This window comes from Lithobates pipiens, unplaced genomic scaffold (assembly GCF_037356315.1).
Source record: "Lithobates pipiens isolate NorthernLeopardFrog02 unplaced genomic scaffold, aLitPip1_a1.2 Scaffold_30, whole genome shotgun sequence".
NCBI lineage: Eukaryota > Metazoa > Chordata > Amphibia > Anura > Ranidae > Lithobates > Lithobates pipiens.
In genome coordinates, this window is record NW_027507791.1 from 158,154,543 (window position 1) to 158,182,004 (window position 27,462).

At 40.2% G+C, this 27,462-nt stretch overlaps 1 protein-coding gene across 11 annotated transcripts in view; it reads right to left on the minus strand.

Annotated features, from left to right (window-relative positions):
* The window catches only part of MTA1 (metastasis associated 1), a 635,520-nt gene that overhangs the window by 86,837 nt on the left and 521,221 nt on the right, over positions 1–27,462 (minus strand). For 7 of the 11 annotated variants that reach the window (XM_077465019.1, XM_077465018.1, XM_077465021.1 and 4 more), the window contains one exon: positions 5,529–5,560. The exons of the other annotated variants lie outside the window; for them this stretch is intronic. In XM_077465019.1, the coding sequence (XP_077321145.1) occupies positions 5,529–5,560 (32 nt within the window). The remainder of the gene's footprint in view (positions 1–5,528; positions 5,561–27,462) is intronic. 11 annotated transcript variants of the gene reach the window in all.

Here is a 27,462-nt window from a genome sequence, read left to right on the forward strand (position 1 = left end):
ACCCCCTCTCAAGCTACATTTCTGGAACATGGCAAGGTCAATGTTTTTCAAGGTAAAATGATATTAAAAAAATAAACATGTAATTCTTACCTGCTCTGTACAGTGTTTTACACAGAGCAACCCGCATCTCTGGTTCCCTGCTGACGCTTCTGGCCCCTCCCACCTCCTGAGTGCCCCCATAGTAAGCAGCTTGCTATGGGGGGCACCAGAGCAGGCTCACTCCCAAGCCGCTGCTCTGTGTGTCTATTCACAGAGTGTGGCTCGGCCCTGCCCCAACTCTCTCCTCATTGGCTCACTGGCTGTGAATAACACAGGAATTGTCTCAGCCAATAAAGTGGAAGAGACCTGGGAGAGCTGCTGCTCTTGTGCACATCGCTTGATCAATATGGGGCTCAGGTAGGTATTAAGGATGTGGGGGGGGGGGGGGGGTTGGTGGGCTGCTACACACAAAAGGTTTTCAATCTTCAGGCATAGGCGATCCAAGTGTAAGTTCCTTCTCTCCCTCTCTTAATAAAACACAAAAATGACTGGAATTCCACTTTAAACAAAAAAATTGGTCAAGCCAAAGTAATCCATAGCAATCAAACAAAATAAACCAGAGCACAATGGATTCTCTATATTTACTGCATGTTGGTGCAATTTTTTACTGAAAAAAAAATGCAGTAATCCATAGCAATCAAACAAAATATATTTAACTGCAATCAAACCAGAACAAAATGGATTGTCTATACTTACTGCATGTTGGTGTAATGTTTTACTGAAAAAAATTGCATACAAGTGTAATGTATAAAAGCTGAAGCTATTTTATGCCCTGCTGAACTTTAGTTGTTCAGACCCAACCCAGAGCACTAAGTGTCATTTCTGTCCACTAAGACATTCCTCTGCTGTCTGCATGAGCCACTTCTGACACGTTTTCCTGACACCAAGAGAAAAATGGTGACAGGGGAGGGATCTCTAGATGATTGACAGCCTTAGTTATGTTCCTGTGTGCTATGTGAAAAGGGGGGGGGGGGTGCCTCAGGCTCATAATTCATATTTCTACGGCATTGTGATTACATGCAGGCTGGAGGCTGATTCACAAAAATAAGCCTGCAGATGGCAGCATGCCTCTGATTAATATTGTACTGTAAGATACAATAGTAGTATTAAAAATCCAAACCATTTAAAAATTAGCTGTATATGTATTACATATGTGTATATTATTTGTATTATAATACATTTGTTTGTGTACATTTGTCAGCCTATAATATTTAAAAAATGATTAAAACAGTCTACCAAACGTATCAAATATAGTCAAGTTACTAAACACACAACGGTGCTGCTAAATTGTTCAGTATAAATTTAGCCCAGGATTGTCCAGGATTCAATAACCTATCACTACAAAAGGATTAGGTAAACTGAAACTTGAGCAATTATTAATTACAAAAGTTCACACTACAGCTTTGATTTTTATCTTTCTTGCCAAACATCCCAGAATGGGATTAAAAAAAAAAAAAAAAAAAAAACATTATGCAAAGATAAAAACCAATAAGAACAATTCTCAGTAGTCTATGGTAGTGTTACAGTATTTGTATCTAGCTGCTTTGACTAGTTACAAATTAAGTTTACATGACACACATTTCCACATGCTCAACGTAACATATTTTTATGATTGTTATACACAGAAATGATGATAACCCCTCGGCTATTGGTGTGCAACAGTGCAAACTGCCCTCATCTGCTCTCAAATTTGCATTGTATCTCTAGAACATGCTACCATCCTTATCCTAATTCCATTGACAGATCATGGTAATGTATGTATGCAATAGCTTAGAATACAGATGGTCCTGCGAGCTACTATGCTAATACACAAAGGGAAAAGGTAGCGAGCTGAGCTGTTGGCACTGTTCACAATCCCATGTTTTTTTTAAAGAGCTGGGTGCTTTGCTAAATGCAGAAAATATAACCGGATATTAACATGTATAGGTAATAACACCAGAGATTGTTGATGCAGAGAATATCCAATAAGGGCCGGTTCACACTGCAGGCGAGGCGACTCCGACTTGCCTCGCCGCGACCTGCAGCGGCCTCGGCGGCAACTTGCAAATGACTTCTGTATAGAAGTCAATGCAAGTCGCCCCGAGGTCGCCCGAAAGTAGTACAGGAACCTTTTTTCTGAGTCGGAGCGACTCGAGTCGCTCCTCTCAGAACGGTTCCATTGTACAGAACGGGGGCGACTTGCGGGAGCGAGGCGAGGCGAGTCGTGTCGCCTCGCATCGCCCGCTGTGTGAACCGGCCCTTACTGTCAGTTATTTTGGCTCAGTTGTAGGATTCTGAATATGAAGGGTTCTGTTTATTTTTTTCTACTGATTGAACTCTATATGGACTTGTGCCTTTTTTTTCAACCAAAGTAACAGTTTCATAACGCAGGATGTAAGGAAAAAGCTGTAACAGGGACACAAACGGCAATAAAAAAAATAGCAGGGGTTCTAGTCTAGGTAATTTGTAGTCAAACCAGCAGAGTAGAACTGGATGGGGCAGGGCTGACAACACTACTCAAAATGTCAGTGCAACGGAGGCATTCAGGATCACTTACTAAAGGAGTTAAGAATCTTCACATACATTGTGTAAATATAAATTTTAATTATCCAATCAAGTGCAAATTAAATTAAATAAACTAGGATTTTCCTTTTCCTTGATTGGATAACCGAAGTGAAGCGTTACACTATTTATTGTGTGAACATTCTCAACGCCCCTACTATTTCATCATCATTTGGATTGATTTACTAAAACCGGAGAGTGCAAAATCTGGTGCAGCTCTGCATAGAAAACAATCAGCTTCCAATTTTTTTCCCCAAAGACTAATTGAACAAGCTGAAGTTAGAGGCTGCACCAGGTTGTGCACTCTCCAGTTTTAGTAAGTCAACCCCATTGTGTTGTCAGCTCAAAAGGAAAGTTAGGAGCACACCGGATTTCTGGCATATCAACATTTTGAAGCTTTTTAAAAGAGACAAAACAGAGAAATGTGCATGCACTGCATAGATGTTCTGTACATGTTTTAGTATTTAAAAATTGGATGGCTGAACATAATTGCAAGAAATTGTAAAATGTGTTAGATAGGTCTGTGGAGACACAGGTTTAATATGCTGCTGTGACCATTTATTGTGCAGATAAGCAACATGCTTGAACTTCAGCCACTTGTTAGCAAAAATAGTTGTAAATAACAGCCAATATATTAAACGTAAGGAAATATGAAATACACAATTAAAAAAAAATAATTAACTTAAAGTGTATGTAAAACATATTTTTTTTCAATTTTGATAGAGATTAGTATTTGTCTGCGTCTCCATAGGTGAGATTCACATTCCTGATTTGCCCTGGTGAAAGTTACTCTGATTGGAGAAAAAGATAAATTGTATCTTTCTCTCCTTGCAGGGGAGAAAGTTGTAAACAAACAAGAGTATATAAAAAAAAAAAAGTAAAAAATAAAGGAAAAAATAGCTAGATCAAAGTTTGAGATAGGTCAGTGTCAGAGTTAGTGTCAAAGTAAAAAGGTTAAGGTCAGGGTCAAAAAAGTCATGTTCCGTATATTTTGGATCAGATTTAAAAAAAAAAAAGCATTTGTTAAATAAGTATCTGTCAGTGTGTTTGCGGTAGGATAAAAAAAAAAAAGCAAAACATGAGCTATTGTTTCTGGGCCCTACTACGGGTACAAAGGATCATTGTATAAGTCAGGAGAATTTAATTTTGGCTTCTCTTTGGTGATAACTTATAATAATAGTAAGAAATATACAGCAAATAAAAAAAAAAGAAAAAGTTTTAGGCCAGTTTTCCTTTGCAATTCAAAAAACTGAAAATATCCATTACCATTTTACCACCTGGATAAAAAAAGTAGATGGGGTGATATGTACAGTTTTACTAACGCATTTCAAAGTTGCAAAATTGTGTTTGAGCGTCAACATTTGTTTTACCCTCAGTCACGCAGGGGTAAATACAACAAATTTAAATGCCCCCCCTTAGGGAGCCGAAAACACGAGCCAATAAAAATATGTAATGCAAAAGATTCAAGCATCATTGTCCTAACTGGCTTTGAAGGAATAAGCAACTCTTCTCTTCATTAGAAGCACATTAAGAATCAAAGCATGTTTCCATCAATTTTAAAATGTCAAATCCCAGTTATTCATATCACTTAATTAAAAAGTGGAACTGCTTAATTGCATGTACTTTATCTTTCAGTGAGCCTGTGATAAAACACTTTCCAATAACTTATTCTTGTACTATGGTTATATTCCCCATAGTACATGTAGGCAAATTAATCAGCGCCCCTTCGTTCTCAGAGATCTGTCAGTATATGGTAACCCTATCCTTTTTTTTTCCTGTGACAGCTACAACAATAGATTTTGCTTAATTAAATTAAAACCTTTAGATCAATCTTTTTTTTCTTTTTTTTTTTTAACCTCAAACAATTTTAAGAAAGTACTTCAGGATAAAAAAAGGAGACCCACCACAAAGCATACAAACATTCCAAAAATAGGGTGCCATTATAGATTAAACAAAGCAAATGCTTATATTTACTGTCAGATTTCAAAACGTCTTAATATATACAAATAGTGAGCTTCTTTGTACACAGTAATACAAACGGGGGAACTACTTTCCAAGAGTTTAATCATCAAGTATTGGATTTTCTTTGCTAAATCTTATTTCTTCTAATGTAAGCTTATTTGGAGAAATGGTAAAATGTATTACATAGCTAAGAAACAATTATTTTGTAAAAGTTTATATTTTAAAGAGAACCAGTCATCTCCTAAATGTGCATTACTTTTATTTTTTAATTACAGAATACTCGTTGCATAAGACATTTTTTCCTTTAGAGCATCTCCTTTTCCCTGCTGCATTTCTGCCAATAAGCAAATTAGGGTGAATCAGGTACACTGACATTGGAAGGCACCTGCTTGTTTCCCTCCCCCTAACTTGTTTACAGTAATTTCACTGTATCTATAGGCAAGTTACAGCTGGGAGCATGCACAGCACAACAGTCTATCACTAGCAGTCAAATACTCCATATGAAGCTGTCAAAGTGTGCATGATTGTCCATACAGACTTGTGCACTGTCCTCAGATTACAACATTGGGAATGCAACTGACAATATGCCTTGTATGCTCAGCCAGTGAGCTAACAGGTCTTATTGTCATTGGCCCCAAAGGTAGCTTATGATTGCCTGTCACAGGTGTAAACAAGTTGGCCTGAAGTTATCTTTGCTCACAATATCGTATACTTCAGTTCAAGTACCTGCTGTCTTTCAATGCAATGTCAAGTGCAGCAGTTACAGCGAAGGCAGTAGTATGATGTGATTTGGACAAGTACAAAAAAACCAACAAAAAGGCCGCAAACAAGGGGAACTTTATCATTAATATTCTGGTAGGCAAACTGGTAACAAGTTGGTTGCCTTTTATGCCAGATTGAAATTAATCTGAATGGTGACAGGTTCTCTTTAAAGCTACTTCCTTTTGTTTAGCATTTTGTTTTGGCTTAATGAAACATTCTCTTACCATTTGTCTGGTTTGTCCGTGGTTAGGAATACCTAACAAACATGAAAGAGAATAGATCTGGTAAGACACTGTATTTGGATCATAACAAAAATAAAACGTACATGAAAGTCTACTGATTTCTTCAAAATCTGTCCACACACATTGTCAAAACATAAATTAAAAAAAAAGCAAAATCTTCAGCAAGCTTCTGCACATATTTACTTAAGTAATACCACAGCAATGTGCAAAAACTGGCAAACAAAGATGTATGTCAAATTGGATTTCAGGGTGGAAAAAAAAAATCCTACTAAATGAATGTAATGCAGTATTAAACTCAAAACGTTAATATATTGCAGCTTATTAATCATTAGATGTGGTGTCGGTTTTATTTTTTCCCCCCTTTTCACCTGTGCTCTTTCCAGGAACACATCTCCTTTATTAGGGTGCCTATACCCAGAGACAGAGACATCTTTGGACAGCAGCATTGCCATTCTGGGTGAGGGGAGTGTTAGATGTACTTGGAGATTTAGATGCGCTAAACTGCGGCCAACCTCCAGCTAACACTTAAGCAGCTACAGCAATAGTTTTGTTCCTTTGTGGAGAAATGTTTTACATAAATAAAAGCTGACCAATTGTAAAGCACCCCTTTTAGCAGTCAATGGTTACTCTCAACCCTCTACCTGCTACATTTGCAGAACACCTTGTTCTGTTGAAAGACAACAGACTTACTGGCAGGACCACCAGGTGAAGAAGAAAGCAAGCCTAAAAAAGAAAATTAATGCAGCCATCACATCTAAAAAATTGGTAAACTGCAATGTGTTTGCTTTTGAGTTTTATACTGCTTCAACATGCTGTCCATAAAACTAGGGTAAACATCACTGACAGGGTGATTAATGACATAAGAAACAGGCTAGATCTATAATTTCAGCTTTTGATCCTGTTAAACTCAGAAACTACAATACGTGTGGACATGTAATAGTGAAATAGGTGTCCACAACATGCAAGGTGTTCTTTTTTTTCCCAACGACAACCTCCATAAGATCACTTTTTACCAAAACTAAATCAGGTTAATGTATGTTAACTGTAAACTGTTTTCAGCTGAACTTCATGGTTATGTAGCAAATCTGGATGTTTCACTAAACTAGTTGGCATTGAAAATGTAAGAATTGTATTTATTCAGCATCTAGTTTGTATAAATGTTGCATTTATTTTAACCAGAATATCAAATATAGACACATTTGGAAAAATAAATCGTACCATGTAAGGGCAGCATACCAGATTGTAATTCAGCAAATTTACAGTAAAAAAAATGTAAATATAATTCAGTTATGTATTAAAGTGGTAGTAAACTCCATTTGTTGTTTTGTACCTACAGGTAAGTCTATAATAAGGCTTACCTTGAGGTACAGTAAATATCTCCTAAATGTGCACCATGTGCAGCTGGTGACAGCACTGGCGCCTGCACACTGCAACTCTCAATAGACGGCATGCTGTCCATTGAGATTACTGCGCTGCGGGCGTGACTCCTGCATGCATGGGCAGAAGTGACGTCATCATGGCTTACCCATTCAAACGGCCGGAGTCCGCAAATCCCAGAAGGAAATCCGGGTGAAGTTGGATTCCCTGTCAGCGGTGATGAAGTAAGTCTGTCCTAATGTGCTAGTTTGTGGTGTATACGATCACATTATGACGTGAGCCTGCTGGGGGATCATTTTCTTTTTTTTAATGCAGTTTATTACCGCTTTTACTAAATGATGATGAGGCTGTGATAAAGCTTTACTACTCAATTACAATGCAGGAAATTGATGTCACCAATCTGGCTACGCTGTCTGGTAGGGGTGCCTGGGTCACAAAACTAGCTGAACAGAAAAACAAATGTTAATATAACTAATGTTTATGTATCTAATCTGTGCATTTTTAGAGATAAATAAAATTTTCTGTAAAAATTACATATTTATTTAGAATGAATCCTATAGTCATCTCACACTTTTCATTCGTTTTCCCTATCGACAAGCAAGGAAATATTTAAACACATTTTGCCATTCGAAAAGTCATGCTACTGTGCATGTACATGTGTGGAAAAAAAAGAAAAGGCATTTAACTGCCAAACTCAGCTAGTACTTAGTTACATAGGCTAGGTTTACACCTATGCATGTGGCTGCGGATACAGGAATCACAACCACCCACAGTGAAAACGTTCTGCTGTTAGAAAATGCACAGACTGCCATTCATTCTGAATGGCACCCCCACGCATGTAAAATCGCATTGCGTGTGAAATAAAAAAATAAATTCCCACAGCCCGCATCTTGAACAAGTTGCATGCACCTTTCTACGGTAAACACAGGAATGGCAGCCCGTTGAAATTAATGGGCTGTGGTGCCTGAGCAAATGTGGCCTGCGGAAAGGCATAGATGTGAACCTAGGGTAAAAATGTATCAAGTTCCACCTCAAAGGTTGCATTTTAGGCTCTCATGTAAATAATTGAATAGTTTGGTAGAAGGAAAGTACTGAATATAGCTTTCATGCCTTAGGAAGTTAATGGTTTTAGTTTAAAGAAAAATAGAAAAAATGCACCCACATTTGCATGAATAAAATATTTGTTTTGCATATGAGGCTGCAAAGGATTGTGAGTACAATGCACTGGCTCTTTGCAGGCCCTCCCCCAGATCCATGTCCTTACCAAGGTACAGACTTTAGCCCCACACACACTATCAGTTTTTCTGCTGAGTTTTTCCTTCAGATTTACCAAAACCATGTAATATGAGGTCAAACCTTAGGAGTTTCAATTTGTATGCAATCAGGCAGGCCCTTCTACTACATGGTTTTGGTAAACCTGAAGGAAAAAAAATCTGCAGAAAACCTGATGGTGTGTATGGGGCATGAGGAGTTGAAAGTATTATTAGTGGACTACATGTGCAGTGATCACCACACTTTCATTGATAGCTACAAAACTTTGTGCGCAGGTTGCAGACGGGATCTGTAGTTTATTAATTTACAGATCCCTGAATGAATGATGTGGCTGTGCGAACAAAGCTACACACAGACACAAAATTCAAAAAGTTACAGCAGTACCTGTCGTGGGGGAAGAAGCGCAGAATGCTGGAAGGAAGAAGGGGTGGGTGGAAGGTGCAGGTTGACATTATATGTTACACCCAAAATATGGTATAAAAGGTAGACTTGGCTTTTAAAGTGGACTCCACCATTATACAAGTTATACTTGGTCCTGTATTCTCTAAAAGGGGCAGAACTGGGAGGTATGTAGAAGGTGGAATCAAGGGACATTGCTCAGGGGTGGGTGGGCAGAAACGACAGCTGACTCAGAAGGCAGGAGTTCCTGTACCTATTCTCTGAGAAAAAAAAGGCCCTGCTAACATTTAGACCCCTTTCACACTGGGGGCACGTTGCAGGTGCTACAGCGCTAAAAATAGTGCCTCCCAAGCGCCCTGAAAGAGCCCTGTCTCTCCAATGTGAAAGCCCTGAGGGCTTTCACATTGGAGTGGTGCGCTAGCAGGATGGTAAAAAAAAAGTCCTGCTAGCAGCAGCTTTGGAGAGGTGAAGGAGCTCCTAAACCGCTCTTGCCCATTGAAATCAATGGGCAGTGCGGCTATACCGTTGGCATAGCGCCGCTGCAGCAGCGATTTGCTGTGGTTTTAAACCTTTCTCGGCCACTAGCAGGGGGGGGGTAAACGTGCCCCGATATCGGTCGAATAGCGATACAAAATTGACGGTAAAGCGGCCGACGCACCCATCGCCCCAGTGTGAAAGGGGCCTTATAGGTAAAGTTGATCCAGGGACTATTCATTTGCTTCTTGGGGGATCAGGGAGGATTTTTTTTCACCTGCTGGAGCAAACTGGTTCATGCTTTGCTGTTTTTTTTTTTTTGCCTTTCTCTGGATGATCTGTCTGTATAGGATTGTATGGTTTTCTTTTAGTGTTTGTTTTCCTTTTTATTGATTGAACTAGACAGACTTGTGTCTTTTTTCAACCAAACTACATAATCAAAAAACACAGAAAATTAATATGTAGTACAAAGCTGTACATTTTTCTGTCCATTACGCATCTGAAAGAATCTCAGATTGTCAATACAGAAGTACACTATTAAATGAATAGACCAAACACTCCTGAAGGTGTTTGTGTACGTATGATTAAATAGTACAAGAATTATGGCCAAGTGATTTGATTTCCATATCTTGTCACAATCAGATAAATTCTACTAAACGATCACCATTATATGGGATGCAAATAAATAGGAATCATATAATAAAGCCACATGGATGATACGGTTTATGAAGTATGAATTGGACACTTTCCCCCCTGAAACCAATGTATAATAACATCACAGCAGTGGCACTGTGATTACTTGTAACATACTAACCACAATCATGTCAAAAGATGAGGTTGCGTATCATATTATACTCCAATAGGAGGATGCTGGAAAACCGTTCAATATCACAAGCCTCTAGATGTATCATTTTCAGGACAACATTTGCACAGTTTTGGATAATGATACTCATTTCATAACTTTATTAAATGGTAAAATGTGTGCAATGCTTTGATAGATCAAATGCTTCATTGTGCAATTGATAACGTGAAAGGCAAAAGTATACATAGCATATTTTTAGTGACACCACCTCCACATAGGGGAATATATGGCATGATGAGAATCTCCTAAATTGTGTCTATATCAAATATAAAGTCAATGAACAAAGTCTTCAAAAGAGACCAGTCTCACCATTTTAAGATGTCCATGTAAGTAGATAATAGTTTCTGATGCAACAGCTGAAAAGACAGTATCACCACATGGAAATTAAGTCAAAAGACCCTGACTTGTTTTGCTAACAGGCTTCCTCAAAGATAATGGGATCAAAAGTCTTGTTCTTTCTGCCTAATAAAGGCTGGATCAATTCTGGTGGAAGACGTGTTTTTTTTCACAGAGGAACCCAAATTAAAACGTGTGTATATTTTGCATTCCTGTGTGAAATACACATATAATTAGTCTGGAAATCTCATTGAACTTTGCCTGGAAGAGAGATCAGGGGCTTTGCAACATAGATCCAGAACAGGGATTTGTGTGTGTGTAAACACACAAATCCCTGTTCTGACAGGGGAGGAGAGACAGATCGGCTGTTCCTATTAAGTAGGAACAGCGATCTGGCTCCTCTAGTCAGTCACATCCCCGTCTCGGTTCTAAACACACTTGGGGAACACACGTAACCCCTCGATCCCTAGTGTTTACCCCTTCCCTGCCAGTGACATTTATACAGTAATCAGTGCATTTTTATAGCACTGATCGCTGTGTAAATGTCAGTGGTCCCAAAAAAGTGTCAAAAGTGTCCGATCTGTCTGCTGCAATGTCGCAGTCCTGCTAAAAATTACAGATCGCCTTTACTAGTAAAAATAAAAAATAATAATAAAAATGCCATAAGTCTATTCCCTATTTTGTAGATGCTATAACTTTTGCGCAAACCAATCAATATATGCTTATTGCGCTGTTTTTTTTTTTAACTAGAAATATGTAGAAGAATACATATTGGCCTAAACTGATGAAAAAATGTGTTTGTTTTTTTTAAATTTTTTTGGGGGTATTTATTATAGCAAAAAGTAAGAAAATATTTTTTTTCAAAATTGTCGCTCTTTTTTTGTTTATAGCGCAAAAAATTTAAACCGTAGAGATGAGCAAATACCACCAAAAGAAAGCTCAATTTGTGGTAAAAAAAGGACATAAATTTTCTTTGGATACAACGTAACAGGGCCGCGCAAATGTCAGTTAAAGCGACGCAGTGCCGTAGTGCACAAAAAGGCCTGGTCATTAAGGGGGCTGAAGTGGTTATACAGACGTTGATCTACTGATCAGTAATGTAGCAGTGAGGAAGTCTCCCTGCAGTCTGATTACTAACAAACAGCAGGGGAGGATTCTCTCACCAACCTTGATGGTGGAATCAGGTCAGTTTTTCTCATTCAATGTAATGAAGAAGAAAAAGAACTGACTCATCATGGCCAGCTTTACTGTATGACAGAGTGTTCCAATCTAGTTTGCAACCGATAATTAAGATTTGCCTGGACAATAGAGAGAGTGTTTATTACCACAAGAACAGCTCCCCAACAGCCTCCTATATAGAGAACTAGCAGATTCCACAAAAGAACAACTAGAAAAAGTAAGCTGCAAGTTTTGTTTTTTTTGTTTTGTTATGCTATGTGAATGGGAACATGTAACAAATAGTTCAGATATGTGTTAAGGTGTATATTGTATTCATTTTAATATTACTTTAAATTTAATATACGGTACATTAAAATACAAAACCGTTTTCATATAAATATAAAACAATAAGAAAATAAGAAATGTCGCTTGCAGTTAGTTTGTGGATTTTGACAAGAAAGCTGAAACAGTACATCTTCATTCAAGCTCCTAAGGTAAAGAAAAACGAAAATTGCACAGCAGCAACAAAGATAATTCCACAGAGCAAAAATTATGGTTTCAAAATGGGATCAAATGTTCATTCCAAAATGTTGCAGGGGTTTATTGCGTGTTCCTAGCTCCAGTTCCACTCTAAAGCCTCGTACACACGGTACAATTGTTGGCCAACTAAGCATCTGATTTTTGTCAAAAGGGTGCCAGAATCTTGTCTTGCATACTAACGGTACACAATTGTCGCGCCACAAACATGAATGTAGTGACACACTATGAGGAATTCCAGCTATTGAGCGCCACCCTCTGGGCCCCTTCTGCTAATTTCGTGTTTGGTGAGCATTGATTCAGAGAATGCGTGCTTGAACTTGCAGAGCTGTGCTGTAAATAGACAAGCTCTCTGCTAATCTAGTTATGGCACCCTCCCCCACACAAATTTTCAGCTGCCTTTATCTCCTGTGTCGGAGAGCTTGTCAGAAGTTATCATGCTGATAGCAGGGGAACGGAGCAGCAGAAAGACACGGGACTTAAGGCTTTGGAGACTTATAAGAAAAGACTGCAGATATACAGTATGTGCCTAGGTCAGATTTCAAGAATCGGTTTACATCCACTTTGATCAAGATTTGACATATACTGAAAGATAGAGTCTCATGTTGACAATATAGGAAATATTTTTGTTGCTACAGACTCTTTGGTACAGTTCAATTTAGATTTATCCTATGTGTGGTTGGATTTTAAAAGATACTCCTGCTGTTGGGAAATTTATTTTAGCATTTATTTTTCCTGGCCTGGGCGATTTTTTAATGATGGAGGGGGTAAATCATTGTAAGTTTGGGGGTTCCAAGCAGAATTATCCATTTCCTTTGGTTGTGCTGAGACTAGAATCTGCTGATAATGGTTTACTGTTTGAACAGCATAAGATCTGTATTGTCATGCTCAAAGAGTAGCACCGTAGATGGAATATCAACTGTAGATAGTTGATATTTATCTTCCAAGTTATGTAAAAGGTTGTAAAAGTCTGTGCTTCCCCAGGGTAAACCTGGAAATATTCTGGCAAATGTGTACCTCAGTTTCTGAACATGACACCTTCACATGTGCGTAAAGTAGATATCTGTTCCAAGATAGGAACTTAAAGGTGATAGGTAAGTCCTCTTGGTTTCTTAATACAAAAGTTTTTGGTTTGTAAAATCAATGAGCCCTTTCAATTGCAATTATGTTGATATCATTATTTTCCAATAAGAAGTTCATGCATTTGATCTCTTTTTTTTTCCAATCATTTTAATTTAAAGTTTTTTTTGTTTTATAAACATACAGCTGGTAACAAAACACAACAGACAAAAAAAAAAAAAAAAGAAGAAACAGGGGAACAAAAAGTGTTGTACAGTTGCACCCAGTTACTGTACATCATACATAAGTTAAAAAAAAAAAAAGACAGCCTCCAAATTTTAGAGACCACTAAAATTACATTAATTTGTGGATAGAACATCTAGCAATGGGTGCTGAGACTCAACATATTATCGTGAGGAAGTTATACGAGCATTATATTATAAGCAATTTGTATATTTAAACCCATGCACATCAAGACAATTGTCTATCTTATGTGTCAAAGAGGCCATGAATATATTTATACTGACCAAGCTAGCAATCATACTTTACTGCTGTATTTTTTTCCCTCGCCCACCCAATTAGCACTGCAGTATTCTATAAGACACTAATGAGAAGGGGGTTAAGGCAGGAACTGCTAACCATGGTTCCCAGATTTTATAAAATGTATTCGCTGTGCCTCCAATCTGATACACTAGTTATTTCAATAATATTATTATATTATACAGCATTTATATAGCGCCAACAGTTTGTGCAGTGCTTTACAACATTAGGGCAGACAGTACAATCACAATACAATTCAATACAGAAGGAATCAGAGGGCCCTGCTCATTAGAGCTTACAGTCTAGGAGGGAGGGTCAAGTGATACAAAAGGGTAATAACTGTGGGGCATGAGCTGATGAAGAAAAAAAAAAAAAAAGTTATTAGGTGGAAGCAGGGTAGGCCTCTCCAAAGAGAAAAGTTTTCAGGGATTGCCTAAAAGTATATTGATTTGGAGATAGTCTGACAGATTGGGGTAGGGTATTCCAGAGGATGGCAGAGGCTTGGGAGAAGTCCTGGAGGCGAATATGGGAGGAAGTGATGAGGTAGCTAGATAGCAGGAGGTCTTGGGAGGAACAAAAAGGACAATTAGGTTAGTATTTTGAGACTACACTAGTGGTGTAGCTGTGAGCAGAGTTGTGGTGGCTTTCTAACTTATTGTTAGTATTTGAATTTAATATGCGGTAGCGTTAAAGCATCATTAACTTGAAGTCGCCATTCCTCATATGTAGGGGGGCCCAGAAAACAGCCACTTCAATGCAATTGTTTTGCACGCTATAAATTACATCCTATTAATAGGTTAGCCGCACACTGGAAAAAGACTTGAAATCCCATCTTTAATTGAAACAACGTGGGTCACATCAAAACAAGATCAAAAAATCCACAGCAAAAGGAATAACGGGGTACAGGAAAATGTTGACGCGTGTCGCACCGTAATCAGTGCTTACTCATGAGCTGTGAGTAAGCACTGATTACGGTGCGAAACATGTCAGTATTTTCCAATACCCCGTTATTCCTTTTGTTGTGGATTTTTTTATTTTGTTTTGATGTGACCCACATTGTTTCAATTAAAGATGGGATTTCAAGTCTTTTTCCAGTGTGCGGCTATCCAGAGTTTTGTCCTGCTTGTTTGCTCAGTGTGTGTGTAATGGTCAGCACCTGGGGCTCAACAATAGGAGACAGAGCTTCAGTCCTCTAGGATTACTTTGGAGCAGTGGTTCATCCTTTCTATCCTATTAATAGGCGTTATAATATCAGGTGTAAATATTTCTTCATCTAAATAACCCAAAAGGCATATCTTAGGGTCTAGATCTATTTGGGTTTGATAGACAAGGTTAATAGTATTCACTAAATTGCACCAGTACTTCACAGTTTAGGGCATTTCCATAACATGTGCAGTAAGTTTGCAGAAGACCCGAAATACCATGGACATTCAGATGAGTTTCGCCGACCCTCCAGAGCAGAGGTGCGCTCCCAAACCTTGTGCATATCATGGCACATAATAGTAACCTCTTCATGCAGATGTTAAAATTGGGTAGACAAATTAAACAGTGTTGTATTGCAGGACTGTACTGCCAGGAACACATCTTTCAGGGTCGGTTCTCCTGACAAAGCAGGCTGTTGGGGATCAGCCTTATCAGACCAGGCTCACTGCTCCTCCCCAGCCACACTATCCAATTTCTGATGTAATTGTTTAATGTCATTTTAATTGACAGTATATAGATCTGAATTTAGTTTTCTTACGTTCAATAATTTTATCATCAACTGGGTGTATACTGGGTGTACAAAGAACAACACGACTTCTCACATAAATTACAGGCAAAAGAAAAGAGTGGAATATAGAGAAAGAAAGAAAGAAAACAAATTGTTCTGGATCAAGGAAGTTTTCCTCTAACAGATTTGCCAATATTGGGTTTAAGGAGTGGTATGATTTGTGTATATAATTGAGCCCCACAGCTTCTCAAATTTTTTTATTGGGAATTATGCTGGCTAGTTCTTCATGCAATATGATCCAAGAGATATTATATCAGTCTAAGTGAGAGTGACAGGGTTTTGTTTATTCCATGGTCTAGTTATAGTAATTTTAGCTGCAAATGATATATAAAGAAAACTAGCCTTTGCAAGCAGCGGGTGTATATCTTTAATTTTTTCGAACAACAGTGCAATAGAGTGTGTTTTCTGTATTTGTAGCCCTGTAACTTTCCCTATCAAAACAAATATACCTTTCCACAATCATTATCTTTCCCTCCAGACACGAACTATTAAGACCTGAAGATTACAAGACCCTGAAGCACAAAGGTGAGGTTCCCGGACAGATTTTTGATTGTGGGGGGGTCTAAATACCAATTCATTAAGACTATTGGGTTAGCCTCAGTAAGAAAATTGTTCAATATACTTTGAGATGCTGGTTTACATAGTTAGTAAGGTTGAATAAAGATACCAGTCCATCCAGTTCAACTTGAGTGAGTGTTTACAATTGTCCCTATCCCTGTATATTGCACACGCACATTGGTCCCTACACGCTCAAGGAGCCCACAATCCAAGGTCCCCATTCATATACTAGGGCCAATTTTGGACAGAAGCCAATTAACCTACCAGCGTGTCTTTGGAGTGTGGGAGGAAACCGGAGTACCCGAAGGAAACCCACGCAGGCACAGGGAGAAAATTCAAACTTCAGGCAGGTAGTGTCGTGGTTGGGAACCGGGAACAGACCATTATTACTGCTAGGTGTGAGTGCTAACCCCTACACCACTGTGCCGCTCAAACAATGACTCATCTTTTGAGTCATTGTTCCAATGGCACCTTAGCATTAAGTTTCGTGTATAATTTCGTCTTTTAGGTTTCTTTAGGTGCAGCTGTTCTCATTGAGTGGTTTGTACCATCACTTTCAATGGATGAATCACCACCTATACATTTTAGGGTAATAGATATTTTAAGGTAATGTATAATCATAACAATTACTTTTTCATATATTAGCATGAGAAAAATAATCTTATTAATGTGTGTTAATATTCCAAAGTACTTATTCTTTGTATAATTTGCAATTAAAGATGTACAAGAGGACAAAAATATTTGCTCATTACATTTATAGGCTCCACTTACTGCTTTCAAGTGCTAAACTACTTTTGAGCCTTACTGTTTCTTCTCACAATGCAAGACTATAGCCTCATACACACGATCGGATTTTCGGCAGGGAACGGTGTGATGACAGATTGTTGGCCTAAAATCCGACCGTTAGTACGCTCCATCAGACAATTGTTGTCTTTCAGCCAACAAATGTTGGATGGCAGGCTAGTAAATTTTCGGCGGGCAATGGTCTGTTGGCAGATTTTCCTATAGACTGTACACAAGTCCATCGCACAACATTTGAAAGTACAAACACGCATGCTGAGAATCAATGCTCACCAAACACGACATTAGTAGAGGATGCCCAAAGGGTGGCGCTCAAGAGCTGAAATTCCTTGCAGTACTTCACTACGTTCCAGTTTGTTGGCCGACAATTTTGTACCGTTTGTATGCAAGACAAGTTCCTGGCACACGCCCTTCGGACAAAAGTCTGGCGCTTTGTTGGCCAACAATCTGAAAAACAAACTCAATATCTATCTAATATCTTTCCTACTGCTGTTAAATTTAACTCCAATACACATATGAAAAAGATATGCGAGAGCTGTTTACCTGCCAAAATATTTATATTTCTGTCCATCCAGTTCCAAGATTTTAAACAGCACTGCCACACAGCACAACCTTATCTTTTAGGATAGGAGACCTGTTTTTCTCTGCTGCAGTTTTGGAAAACTTACAGACCTCCTCAGTGCCCCCAGCCTGTGACTGGAAAGTGAAAGTATAAACAGCAGACTGATTAGCTTAACTTTCTGCCACTATGTGCTTTTCCCCATCAGCATTCTTGCATTGCTGCACAACTGTTTGGCTCCTTGTGCTGCTTCTGGGTGTGGGTGGGGGGGGGGGTTGGCACGCTGTGATATGGCCACTTGACTCACAAGCTCGGCACCCAGGGAGAAGACCGGAGCGATATACAGTGTAAGGGAGCCCAGAAAAGCAGCGATTTTAGCCCTTAGCTTTGGGCTACATCTAGGAGCATTTTGAGTAAGTGAAAGGAGAGAGGGAAGCTGGGTCGGATTACTGACTTCTTCCCTCAGCTGTTCCGTTCAGGCAGCCAAGATGGTGGCAATAGGGCTCCGTCCACATTAGAGAGACATGTGCAGGACAAGGAGATGGCACGGCTGCAACTTGGAGGAAATCAGCATATACCTATCTACAGTAATAGTCCTAACTCCAGAGCCTCTTCTAGTGCCACAAGCCCTGCTAAATATAGACAGGAGATGTCCCCTGTCTCTATTACACAAGCAGAGGTGAGTGCATCTGAATTACTTAATGATAACAGAGAACTACATGACTCTATCCTGGCATTTCCAACCAGTAGTCAACCTGTTATGGATACTACTTTAAAAGATATAATGGTATACCTTAGAAGCTCTATTGATAAGAGTATCTCCTGTTGAAAATAAAATGGGAGAATTCCTGACCACCTTTAATGACCTTGTAGATGCTCACAATGACCGTGAGGATGACAAAAGTTGGATTAAATCAAAATTGTGGGAGACCTAGAGGACCACGCTAGGAGAAACATTAAAATATATGGCATCCCAGAGTCTGTCCGTAACCATGAGCTCAAGGCTTACTTCATACAGATTATGGCAGCAGCACTCCCAGATTCCCCTACAGAGGAACTTGTGATTGACCGCATCCATCAATTACCAAAACCCAAACGTGTCTGAACACTTGCCTAGAGACACAATAGCAAGGATACATTTTTTCCACACTATGGAAAAGCTGTTGGCTGTGACTAGGAATCCAGATTGTACCCCAGAGTGCTTGCAGGGTCTCACCTTATTCGACAATTTGATGAAAAATCTCTCCGAAATCACAATATATCCTACAAGTGAAAGTACCTGGATAAATTGTTGATTGATTACAAGGGAGAGACATTTGTGATAACTTCTGCTGAGGAGGGTGTCTGCATGCTGTAAAATTTGTGTTTTTTTGCCTCCAAATCCGATCTCCATCTCTGCAACCCAAGCGATAAGATGTTTTTTCCAATAATGGTTTCCTGAGCGTGCAGGCCGTGAATGAAGTGACGGCCGTGCTCCTTCTTCAAAGCTTTGAAGGAGTGCAGCTGTCACGTCATTTAGGGACTGCGCGCTCAGGAATCGCGTCGCACTACCAGTGACGTCACCCTCCTTTGCCTGGATACCAGCTTGCGTTCCAGACCTCGTGTCCATACATTTTATATGTATTTGAGAAGATGACACAGCACACCTCCATTGGAAGAAAGAGGGACTGACTGCACTGAGGATTCCTCCGTTGCTGGGACAACGCTTATGCCTATTTTAAACTTCTTAAATGTGAATTGCCATTTGACTATGAATGTATATTAAACCTTTTTAAGAAAAATCTGCACCCAGAGGTGCCTGTTCTTCCCTTCGTGTTGTTTCAGTATACTGGTAACATAGTTTATATTATGTCACATACACACTCCACTGCGGCTGGCAGAGCACCATCATGCAGTGTTTGAGAAGATGACACATTTCAAGCTGTATAGTGCTATTATTCCTTGTTTGCAGAAATATCCTCCAATTTCTAATACTTTTCACCGTGCCTTGATCATTGTTAATTGTCCCACCTTCACCAGATGTGCCCTCACCTTGTTAATAATGATGTACAGTACCTCACAAAAGTGAGTACACCCCTCACATTTTTGTAAATATTTTATTATATCTTTTCATGTGACAACACTGAAAAAAATGACATTTTAAAGTAGTGAGTATACAGCTTGTATAACAGTGTAAATTTGCTGTCCCTTCAAAATAACTCAACCTCACAGCCATTAAACCACTGGCAACAAAAGTGAGTACAGCCCTAAGTGAAAATGTTCAAATTAGGCCCAATTAGCCATTTTCGCTCCCCGGTGTCATTTGACTCGCTAGTGTTACAAGGTCTCAGGTGTGAATGGGGAGTAGGTGTGGTAAATTTGGTGTTTTCGCTCTCTCTCATACTGGTCACTAGAAGTTCAACATGACATCTCATAGCAAAGAACTCTCTGAGGATCTGAAAAAAAGAATTGTTGCTCTACATAAAGATGGTGTAGGCTATAAGAAGATTGCCAAGACCCTGAAACTGAGCTGCAGCACGGTGGCAAAAACATACAGCAGTTTAACAGGGCAGGTTCTACTCAGAACAGGCCTTGCCATGGTCAACCAAAGAAGTTTAGTGCCCATGTTCAGCCTCATATCCAGAGGTTGTCTTTGCGAAATAGACCTATGAGTGCTGCCAGCATTACTGCAGAGGTTGAAGGTGTGGGGGAGTCAGCCTGTCAGTGCTCAGACCATACGCTGCACAATGCATTAGATTGGTCCGCATGGTTATCGTCCCAGAAGGAAGCCTCTTTTAAAGATGATGCACAAGAAAGGCTGCAAACAGTTTGCTGAAGACAAGTAGACTAAGGACATGGATTACTGGAACCATGTCCTGTGGTCTGATGAGAACAAGATAAACTTATTTGGTTCAGATGGTGTCAAACATGTGTGGCGGCAACCAGGTGAGGAGTACAAAGACAAGTGTGTCTTGTCTACAGTCAAGCATGGTGGTGGGAGTGTCAGGGTCTGGGGCTGCATGAGTGCTGCCGACACTGGGACAGTATTCCAACATAACGACCCCAAACACACCTCCAAGACGACCACTGCCTTTCTAAAGAAGCTGAGGGTAAAGGTGATGGACTGGCCAAGCATGTCTCCATACCTAAGCCCTATTGAGCATCTGTGGGGCATACTCAAACGTAAGGTGGAGGAGCGCAAGGTCTAACATCCACCAGCTCTTTGATATCATCATGGAGGAGTGGAGGAGGACTCCAGTGGCAACCTGTGAAGCTCTGGTGAACTCCACGCCCAAGAGCGTTAAGGCAGAGCTGGAAAAAAATGGTGGTCGCACAAAATATTGACATTTTGGGCCAAATTTGGACTCACTTTTGTTGCCAGCTGTTTAGAAATTAATGGCTGTGTGTAGCGTTATTTTGAGGGGACATCAAATTTATACTGCTATACAAGGTGTACACTTACTACTTTACATTGTAGAAAAGTGTAATTTCTTCAGTGTTGTCACATAAGAAGATATAATCAAATATTTACAAAAATGTGAGGGGTGTACTTACTTGTGAGATACTGTATAGCCTTGATACTTTCCCCTCAGGATTTGTTGATTTAACTTTGATCACAAATATATATCCTGTCTCACTACTGGCTCTTTGTTTTCATCTCTACATTTTTTTTATCCATTTTCCATCTCATATTTACTTTTAGGCCAGGTTCATACTGTACGATTGCAGACGTTGCATGTCCATGTCTGTGCAATTTTCGGCCATACAGCCTGTGTGTCTGGGGTCGCATCACATCCGCAACACTTTGGTGCCTTCTTTCTCCATGCCTGAATCACATCATGTTGGAGTCCAAATCCATGTGTTGCGATTCTGTCAGTCACGCTTCATTTTGCGATCTGTTTCACGGTTTCATCACACAACTCTGACACCTGCGGCAGGTCGTGGGGACGCTGTGCCATTGCGACATGTGAGACGCACAGGATCCTCTGCTTTTCCCACATCGCATAAATGTGTACCGGGATAATTTCATTTTTTTCCATCTCTGTACTCAAACTGTAGAGGTCTTGTCAGAGTTCTTCTTTAACCTTTATTTAGCAGAATCTTATAGGGTATTTCTCCCTTTTTCAATTCACAATTTTTTAAACAAATCCCTTTACTTACATCCTACCTGGGAGTACTTTCCTAACAATAGCAACGCCACTCCAAGGCCTGTAACAATTCCAATGCCTTTTATCCGAGATCCCTCTCAAAAGGTGGATAACTACAGGGACTCACATCCATGCAAGAACTTCTACAGGAAGGCAACCGGTTACCTTTCTCAACTCTCAGCAGAAAATACTCCATACCCATACATGATTATTTTCTATATTCATCTTTTGCCTCATATTTGAAGCAAAAGCCTGTTTCAAACCTGGTCATATCATAACTTATGTGGTCCTTCTTAAAGCAGAGTCTTTAGTCTGCCGCCCCCCCCCCCCCCCGGTGCCACATTTGGCACCTTTCGGGTGGGGGCGACTTCTGGGAGACCTAGCTGTGGCGAGATCCCCTGGAAGTTCAGCCCCCCTCCTCCTTCCTCCACCGCCAGTTAGAAAGCACAGTATGCTTTGTGCGCAGTAGGGAACCAGCAGTGAAGCTGAAAAGCTTCACTGCTGGTTTCCCTTACCATGAATGGCAGCACCCGAGAGCCAATCAGAAAACCAGCTGGGGTGCCAACATCGTGGGATCCCTGGATAGGTATGTGTCCTAATATTAAAAGTCAGCAGCTACAGTATTTGTCTTATCTTTTCTGTGGGGGGAGGGGGGGCTGGACCTCCTAATTTCTAAATCTTCTAAATTCAAGGGCATTTCACTAATTTATTCACAACCAGTCCAAGCTAATATTCACCAAAACAAAGCAGTTACAAAAATGGGAAGCAGAATTGCAATTTTCTGCCACAGATGATCAATGGAATTGAGCCATTGCCAATAATTACTCCTAATAACAATCTTTGTTGGAGAGGTTGTGGACAGGGGGAAACTTTGGTGCACATGCTGTAGGCATAGCCACAGCTACTAGAATGCAGGCTACAGGTTAATTTCTGAAGCAACAGGAGTAATAAATTAAGCATTGCTCAGTATCAACATTAATCATTTCCCATTACCCACACGACCATTGTCACTCAATATCCTGTTTGTGTGGCCTGACTCCTTCTGGTAAAAAACTAGAAATCAAATGCGATCCCTACCATCTCTGGAGTTAGTGCTCACCTAGACACAATCTGTACATTGTACAATCTGTTGCGGGGCGCGGCTGGGGGCCGGTACTCGATGCGCGTCGACGCCACGCTCCTCAGTCTGACGTCATTGTTGGCGCCGCGCACTAGCGTGTGTGTTTTTGCCACCGATGTGCAGGTTGACGGAGGATTCAGGTGCCCACATTATAGACGGTTCCCGCCTGTGTGTGGTCTACCTCCTCTCTGGCAGCACTACAATGCGTGGCGTTGGTGGGACATTTGCTGGCTGGCAGGTCTACCTCTTTACCATCCTTTATTCAGGGACCTTACTTCACTTCACCCATTGGGGTTATCTCTTTTTTTTCACTTCACAGTTTTACGGTAATTCACTCTTGGTATTTATTATGTACGTTTACTTTTTGGTGTTTATGTTTTCTTTTCTTCTACATCACCCTCAGTCTCCCCTTTTCCTGTACGGTGGGACCTAACCTGTACTGCTCCATCACTCCTATCATTCTTCATTTCACTCCCCTTCCCCATAAACCTTCATGCTATATTTACCTGCGTATTCCATATATTATACACAATATTTATGTATTACAGCATACTCCTTGGGGTTATATTCACCCCTATAACTTCGGAAGGGGGGAGTCCACTCTTGCACTTTTCATTATTCCCAAGCCCTGTTTGGTCTCGCCCTGCTGCCGCAGTGTCTGCGCCTCAGCTCCTGGTGGGGATGTATTCCTATCCCCTGATGTCCTCCACTACATGTATACTATATACGTTATTTTGTACCTCTATCAGATACCCATAGGTAAGAGTGTTAGGACCATCTGTTGGTGTTCCCTCTCTTCCTATGTTAATTTATGATTATTAATTATATAATTACAATCTATTACAGGCACTCCCAGACTGGTTGCTCCTAAAGAGTGGATACTACTCCCCGAAACGCGTCAAGCTTATATATTTGGTGCTATATCATGGTATCCATGTGTACACTATGGGTTTCATTCGGCTGAGTCATAAAGAATTTTTCTTGAATTTTTATTTTTTTATTCTTATATCTGTGCCTATTTTTGGGTATACTGTTGATATGTATTGTACTATGTGTTACATTGTCTACTATGCTATGAATTGTACATTGCTATGATGGCATAATCATGTTTAAATATGCATTGTATCCAACTATTGATTTGATTAAATTTTTAACTATTATTTTAATATGCCCATGATGGCCACTTATTTAATAACATATACTATATTTACCGTATGTCTCATCCGACCTGAGTGGTGTGTTTCATATAAAGTCCCTATTTCCCTTAACTTTTCCCCCCTTTATGTTTTCACAATCTGTACATATGTGCAATTGGTGGCATATAAAGATGGCAAACATGGAAAACATCAATGCAGGTGGGCTCTGTGGAAACTATTCAGAAAAGGTTCATGATTGGTGGAGTATCACCTTCACCTTTACTCTCTGTTTTTGTTATATTTACTTGTTCCTTTTTCTCTACTTTTTGTCTATTCTCTTGGACATGGGTTGTCATTTTAAAATGTTCCCTGACAAATAATGATTATTCACACTATTGGTGCACAAAGATGATGTATCCCTTCTCGCCGGGCTGTCTGTTACATTGCAATCGGTTTTTCAGATGGCAATATTAGTCACTGTTGTAAATTTCACCTGTTGCCAACTTCAAAACCAATAAAAACTATTTGGAACAATGTATAAATATGAGCTGCATTAATTTGTATATTTTATATCTGTCTGGAGTTCAGCTTTAAAGTGGCACTAACCATGTCACTAAATTATAGGCTTTTTTTTCCTTTACTACTAATGCATTCTCTGCAGTAAGGTAAAACACCTCAGTACCTGAACTACATACATATAGCTCATTGTCCAATTTCACTCTTTCCAAAAGTCAGAGGTCTTATATACCATATTTATTGGAGTATAACATGCACTTTTTCTCCTTGAAAATTGGATTAAAATAATGTGTGCATGCGCAGATATTTGCATTTGGCTGCCTCCGAGGGGAGGGGGAGTCGGGGGTACGAGCGCCGTCAGATTACATAGAGTGAGGATCTCCTGTTTACTCGGCAGCTTCTGTTATACGAAGTCCCGTCTCCTGGACCGGCATTGGACCATTGTTTAGTCCATCATAGGAGCCGTCCAGGAGGCGGGACTTTGTAATAAAGAGGCCGCAGAGTAAACGGGAGATCCCTGTTCTGTGTAATCTGACATGAGGCTGCATATTGGCACTGATCAGGCTACAATGGTGAGGCTGCAGATGGGCACTGATCAGGCTGCATTGATGGGCAATGATCAGGCTGCATTGATTGGCAGGCTGGAATCTATTACACAGCTACTCACTTGGGGAAAATAACTAATTGTACAGATACAAAAAAACTGAAGCAATGGATAAACTTAGAACAAACCACTAGCCCAACACATGTATCCTGGTGTTCCCAAGCCACAGAAGCAAGTCTAAAATTCCACTCTACTATCTCAATTTCCCAGAAATAGTCAGCTACACTAAGCATCACCCAGGTGCAATAGTGCAACCCACTATTTCAACCTGGAATCACAGGTTTTTAATATCCAACACAAACTGGCTGCAGTTTTTGGTAATTGACTTTTAGAGAATTCACTAACTCCACCATTTTTTAATCTTTATCTCCTGCCAGGATACAGTTGACGCCCACTAACACCTTTTGAAGCCACACGAGATGGACAGGGCCCAATTGGACATACATTCTCACCCATATGCACTATACTCCTTAGTCCAGAGGACTCAGAACCTTTAGAGTTCTTACAGAAATGGCCAAAGGAATTACAGTTGATCTTTACAAAGGAACAAGAAGAGAGAATTTCTTACTTTGCTCATAGAACAGCAGTTAACACCTTCTTTTACAGCTACAGGAAAAAGGATACACTGTCACACTGAGGCACTTTACAGGTGCTATAATGCTAAAAATAGTGCCTGCAAAGCGCCTCTTCTGTCACTCCAGTGTGAAAGCCCGAAGGCGTTAGCACTGAAGTGGTGTGCTGGCAGGACGTTAAAAAAAGTCCTGCAAGCAGCATCTTTGAGGCGCTTTAGAAGAGGTGTATACACCGCTCCTAATGCACCCCCGACCATTGAAATCAATGGGCAGCACTGCCAAAGTGCCTGAAAAAAATAGCAGAGCTTTACCGCAGATGCCCACGCGCCTCAGTCTGAAAGTTTCCATAAAGGTCCAACAAAATAGTACAGTCCTAGTACATGCCATACTTTGTCTCCATCCCAGGCCATAATGGTTGGTGTTGTAGAAAGGGTGAGGGTACCTTCCTTCATGTTTTTGGGCCTGTTCTAAGTTAGATGAGTTCTGGAAAACAGTGGAGGAAATAATCCCCAAAAATACCAAAAGCTATGTCCCACATGACTCACCTTCTTCCCAATCCACCATAACAATATGCCTATAAAAACATTTGAAAATTCTCAAATTACCGGTAGCAACCTGTATTCCAGCAAATTGGCATAAGCAATAACCCCCATCCCTGCAGCAGTGGTTTGTAATAGGGAGGCCATATTTCTACTTTAAGTGCATAAAGTGTGTGTGAATGGGCCCTCACCTCATTGCAATTTCTCTTGTGAAAACCAATACAATATAAAAAAATTAAAGCCTAATTCCAGCGAACACTTTTAAAGCAGTTGTAGAAACATTTTTCCTTTTGGAACCTTCTGTCACTTTTGCTGGGAATCTTTTTAAAGTCAAAGGAAAATGAACATAGAGATCTTACATGATAATTGCAAAGAACAAAGTAGTGGTTCCTCCAACTAACTTCCTCATCCAAATAATTTGCAAACTATACACAGTAATAGTATATGGACTGTAAACATTAAATACTTTACAGCTTTATACTGTGATGTTTGAAGGGTTTTACAATTCTTCATTACAAAAGCAAGATGTCACTCACAGGTTTTAGTTGGAGTTTAAGAAAATTTCCAGAAATCATAAAAACATAAGTGTATGCATTATTAAAGCCCAACTCCTGCTTTGCTGGCTAAAATATGCAACACATGAAACCTTTGCACTGCTCAGCTAAACCCACTCTTCCTGTTGTACTGATCTTTCCAGGGCTGCGGTTATGACAGCGTGTACGCTGCAAATTCTTAACGGCACACATGTCACAGATATTTATGCTCCTGTTCTTATCAACATTGTTTAGAATTGTAGACAAAGGGTAATAGTTAAAGCGGTAGTAAAGGCTGTAAATTAAAAACAAAACAAAGAATTCCTCCTGCAAATCAACGGCATAATGTTAAGTATGCACTGCATACTAGGCACATAATGAAAGACTTACCTTAAAACTTAGTCCTAAAGTGGCGCGCTGTCACCACTGACAGGGCTTCCATCTTCACCCTGTCTTCCTTGTTTGTGGGCTCCACGATGATGTCACTACCACACATGGGAGCCACGATTATGGCACAGCGCTCTGAATGGACAGTGTACACACTGGCTGCAGAGAATATCTCCTAAATGGTGCACAGTTATGCCGCGTACACGCATCGCGCCGGAGCCATTGTGAGTGGGGAGAGCGACGAGGCAACATCTGAAGAGAAGAAGAGAAGAACAGAAGGCGGCGGCGACGACAGCGGCGACAGAAGAGCTAGAAGAAGGCGCGGTGGCCCGGCAGAAGAACCGAAGAGGGGGACAAGACCCCCCGAAGTCGGAAGAAGAGGGCGGCGGCAAGGAAGAAAGCCGGGCTCCTCCGCTAGTAAAAGAGCTAGCAGAAGATAGCGGAGGAGTGCGGAGAGAAGACCCCCGAAGACGGAAGACCCCCGGAGCTGTGCAATAAACTATTTTATCTTGTGTGTTGTGTTTTTTTTTTACTTTAATTTACAGGTGAATGGGTAGGGGTACATTGTACCCCATACTCATTCACATAGGGTGGGGGGCCGGTATCCGGGGGCCCCCTTATAAAAGGGGGCTCCCGGATTCCGATAAGCCCCCTGCCCGCAGACCCCGACAACCAACGG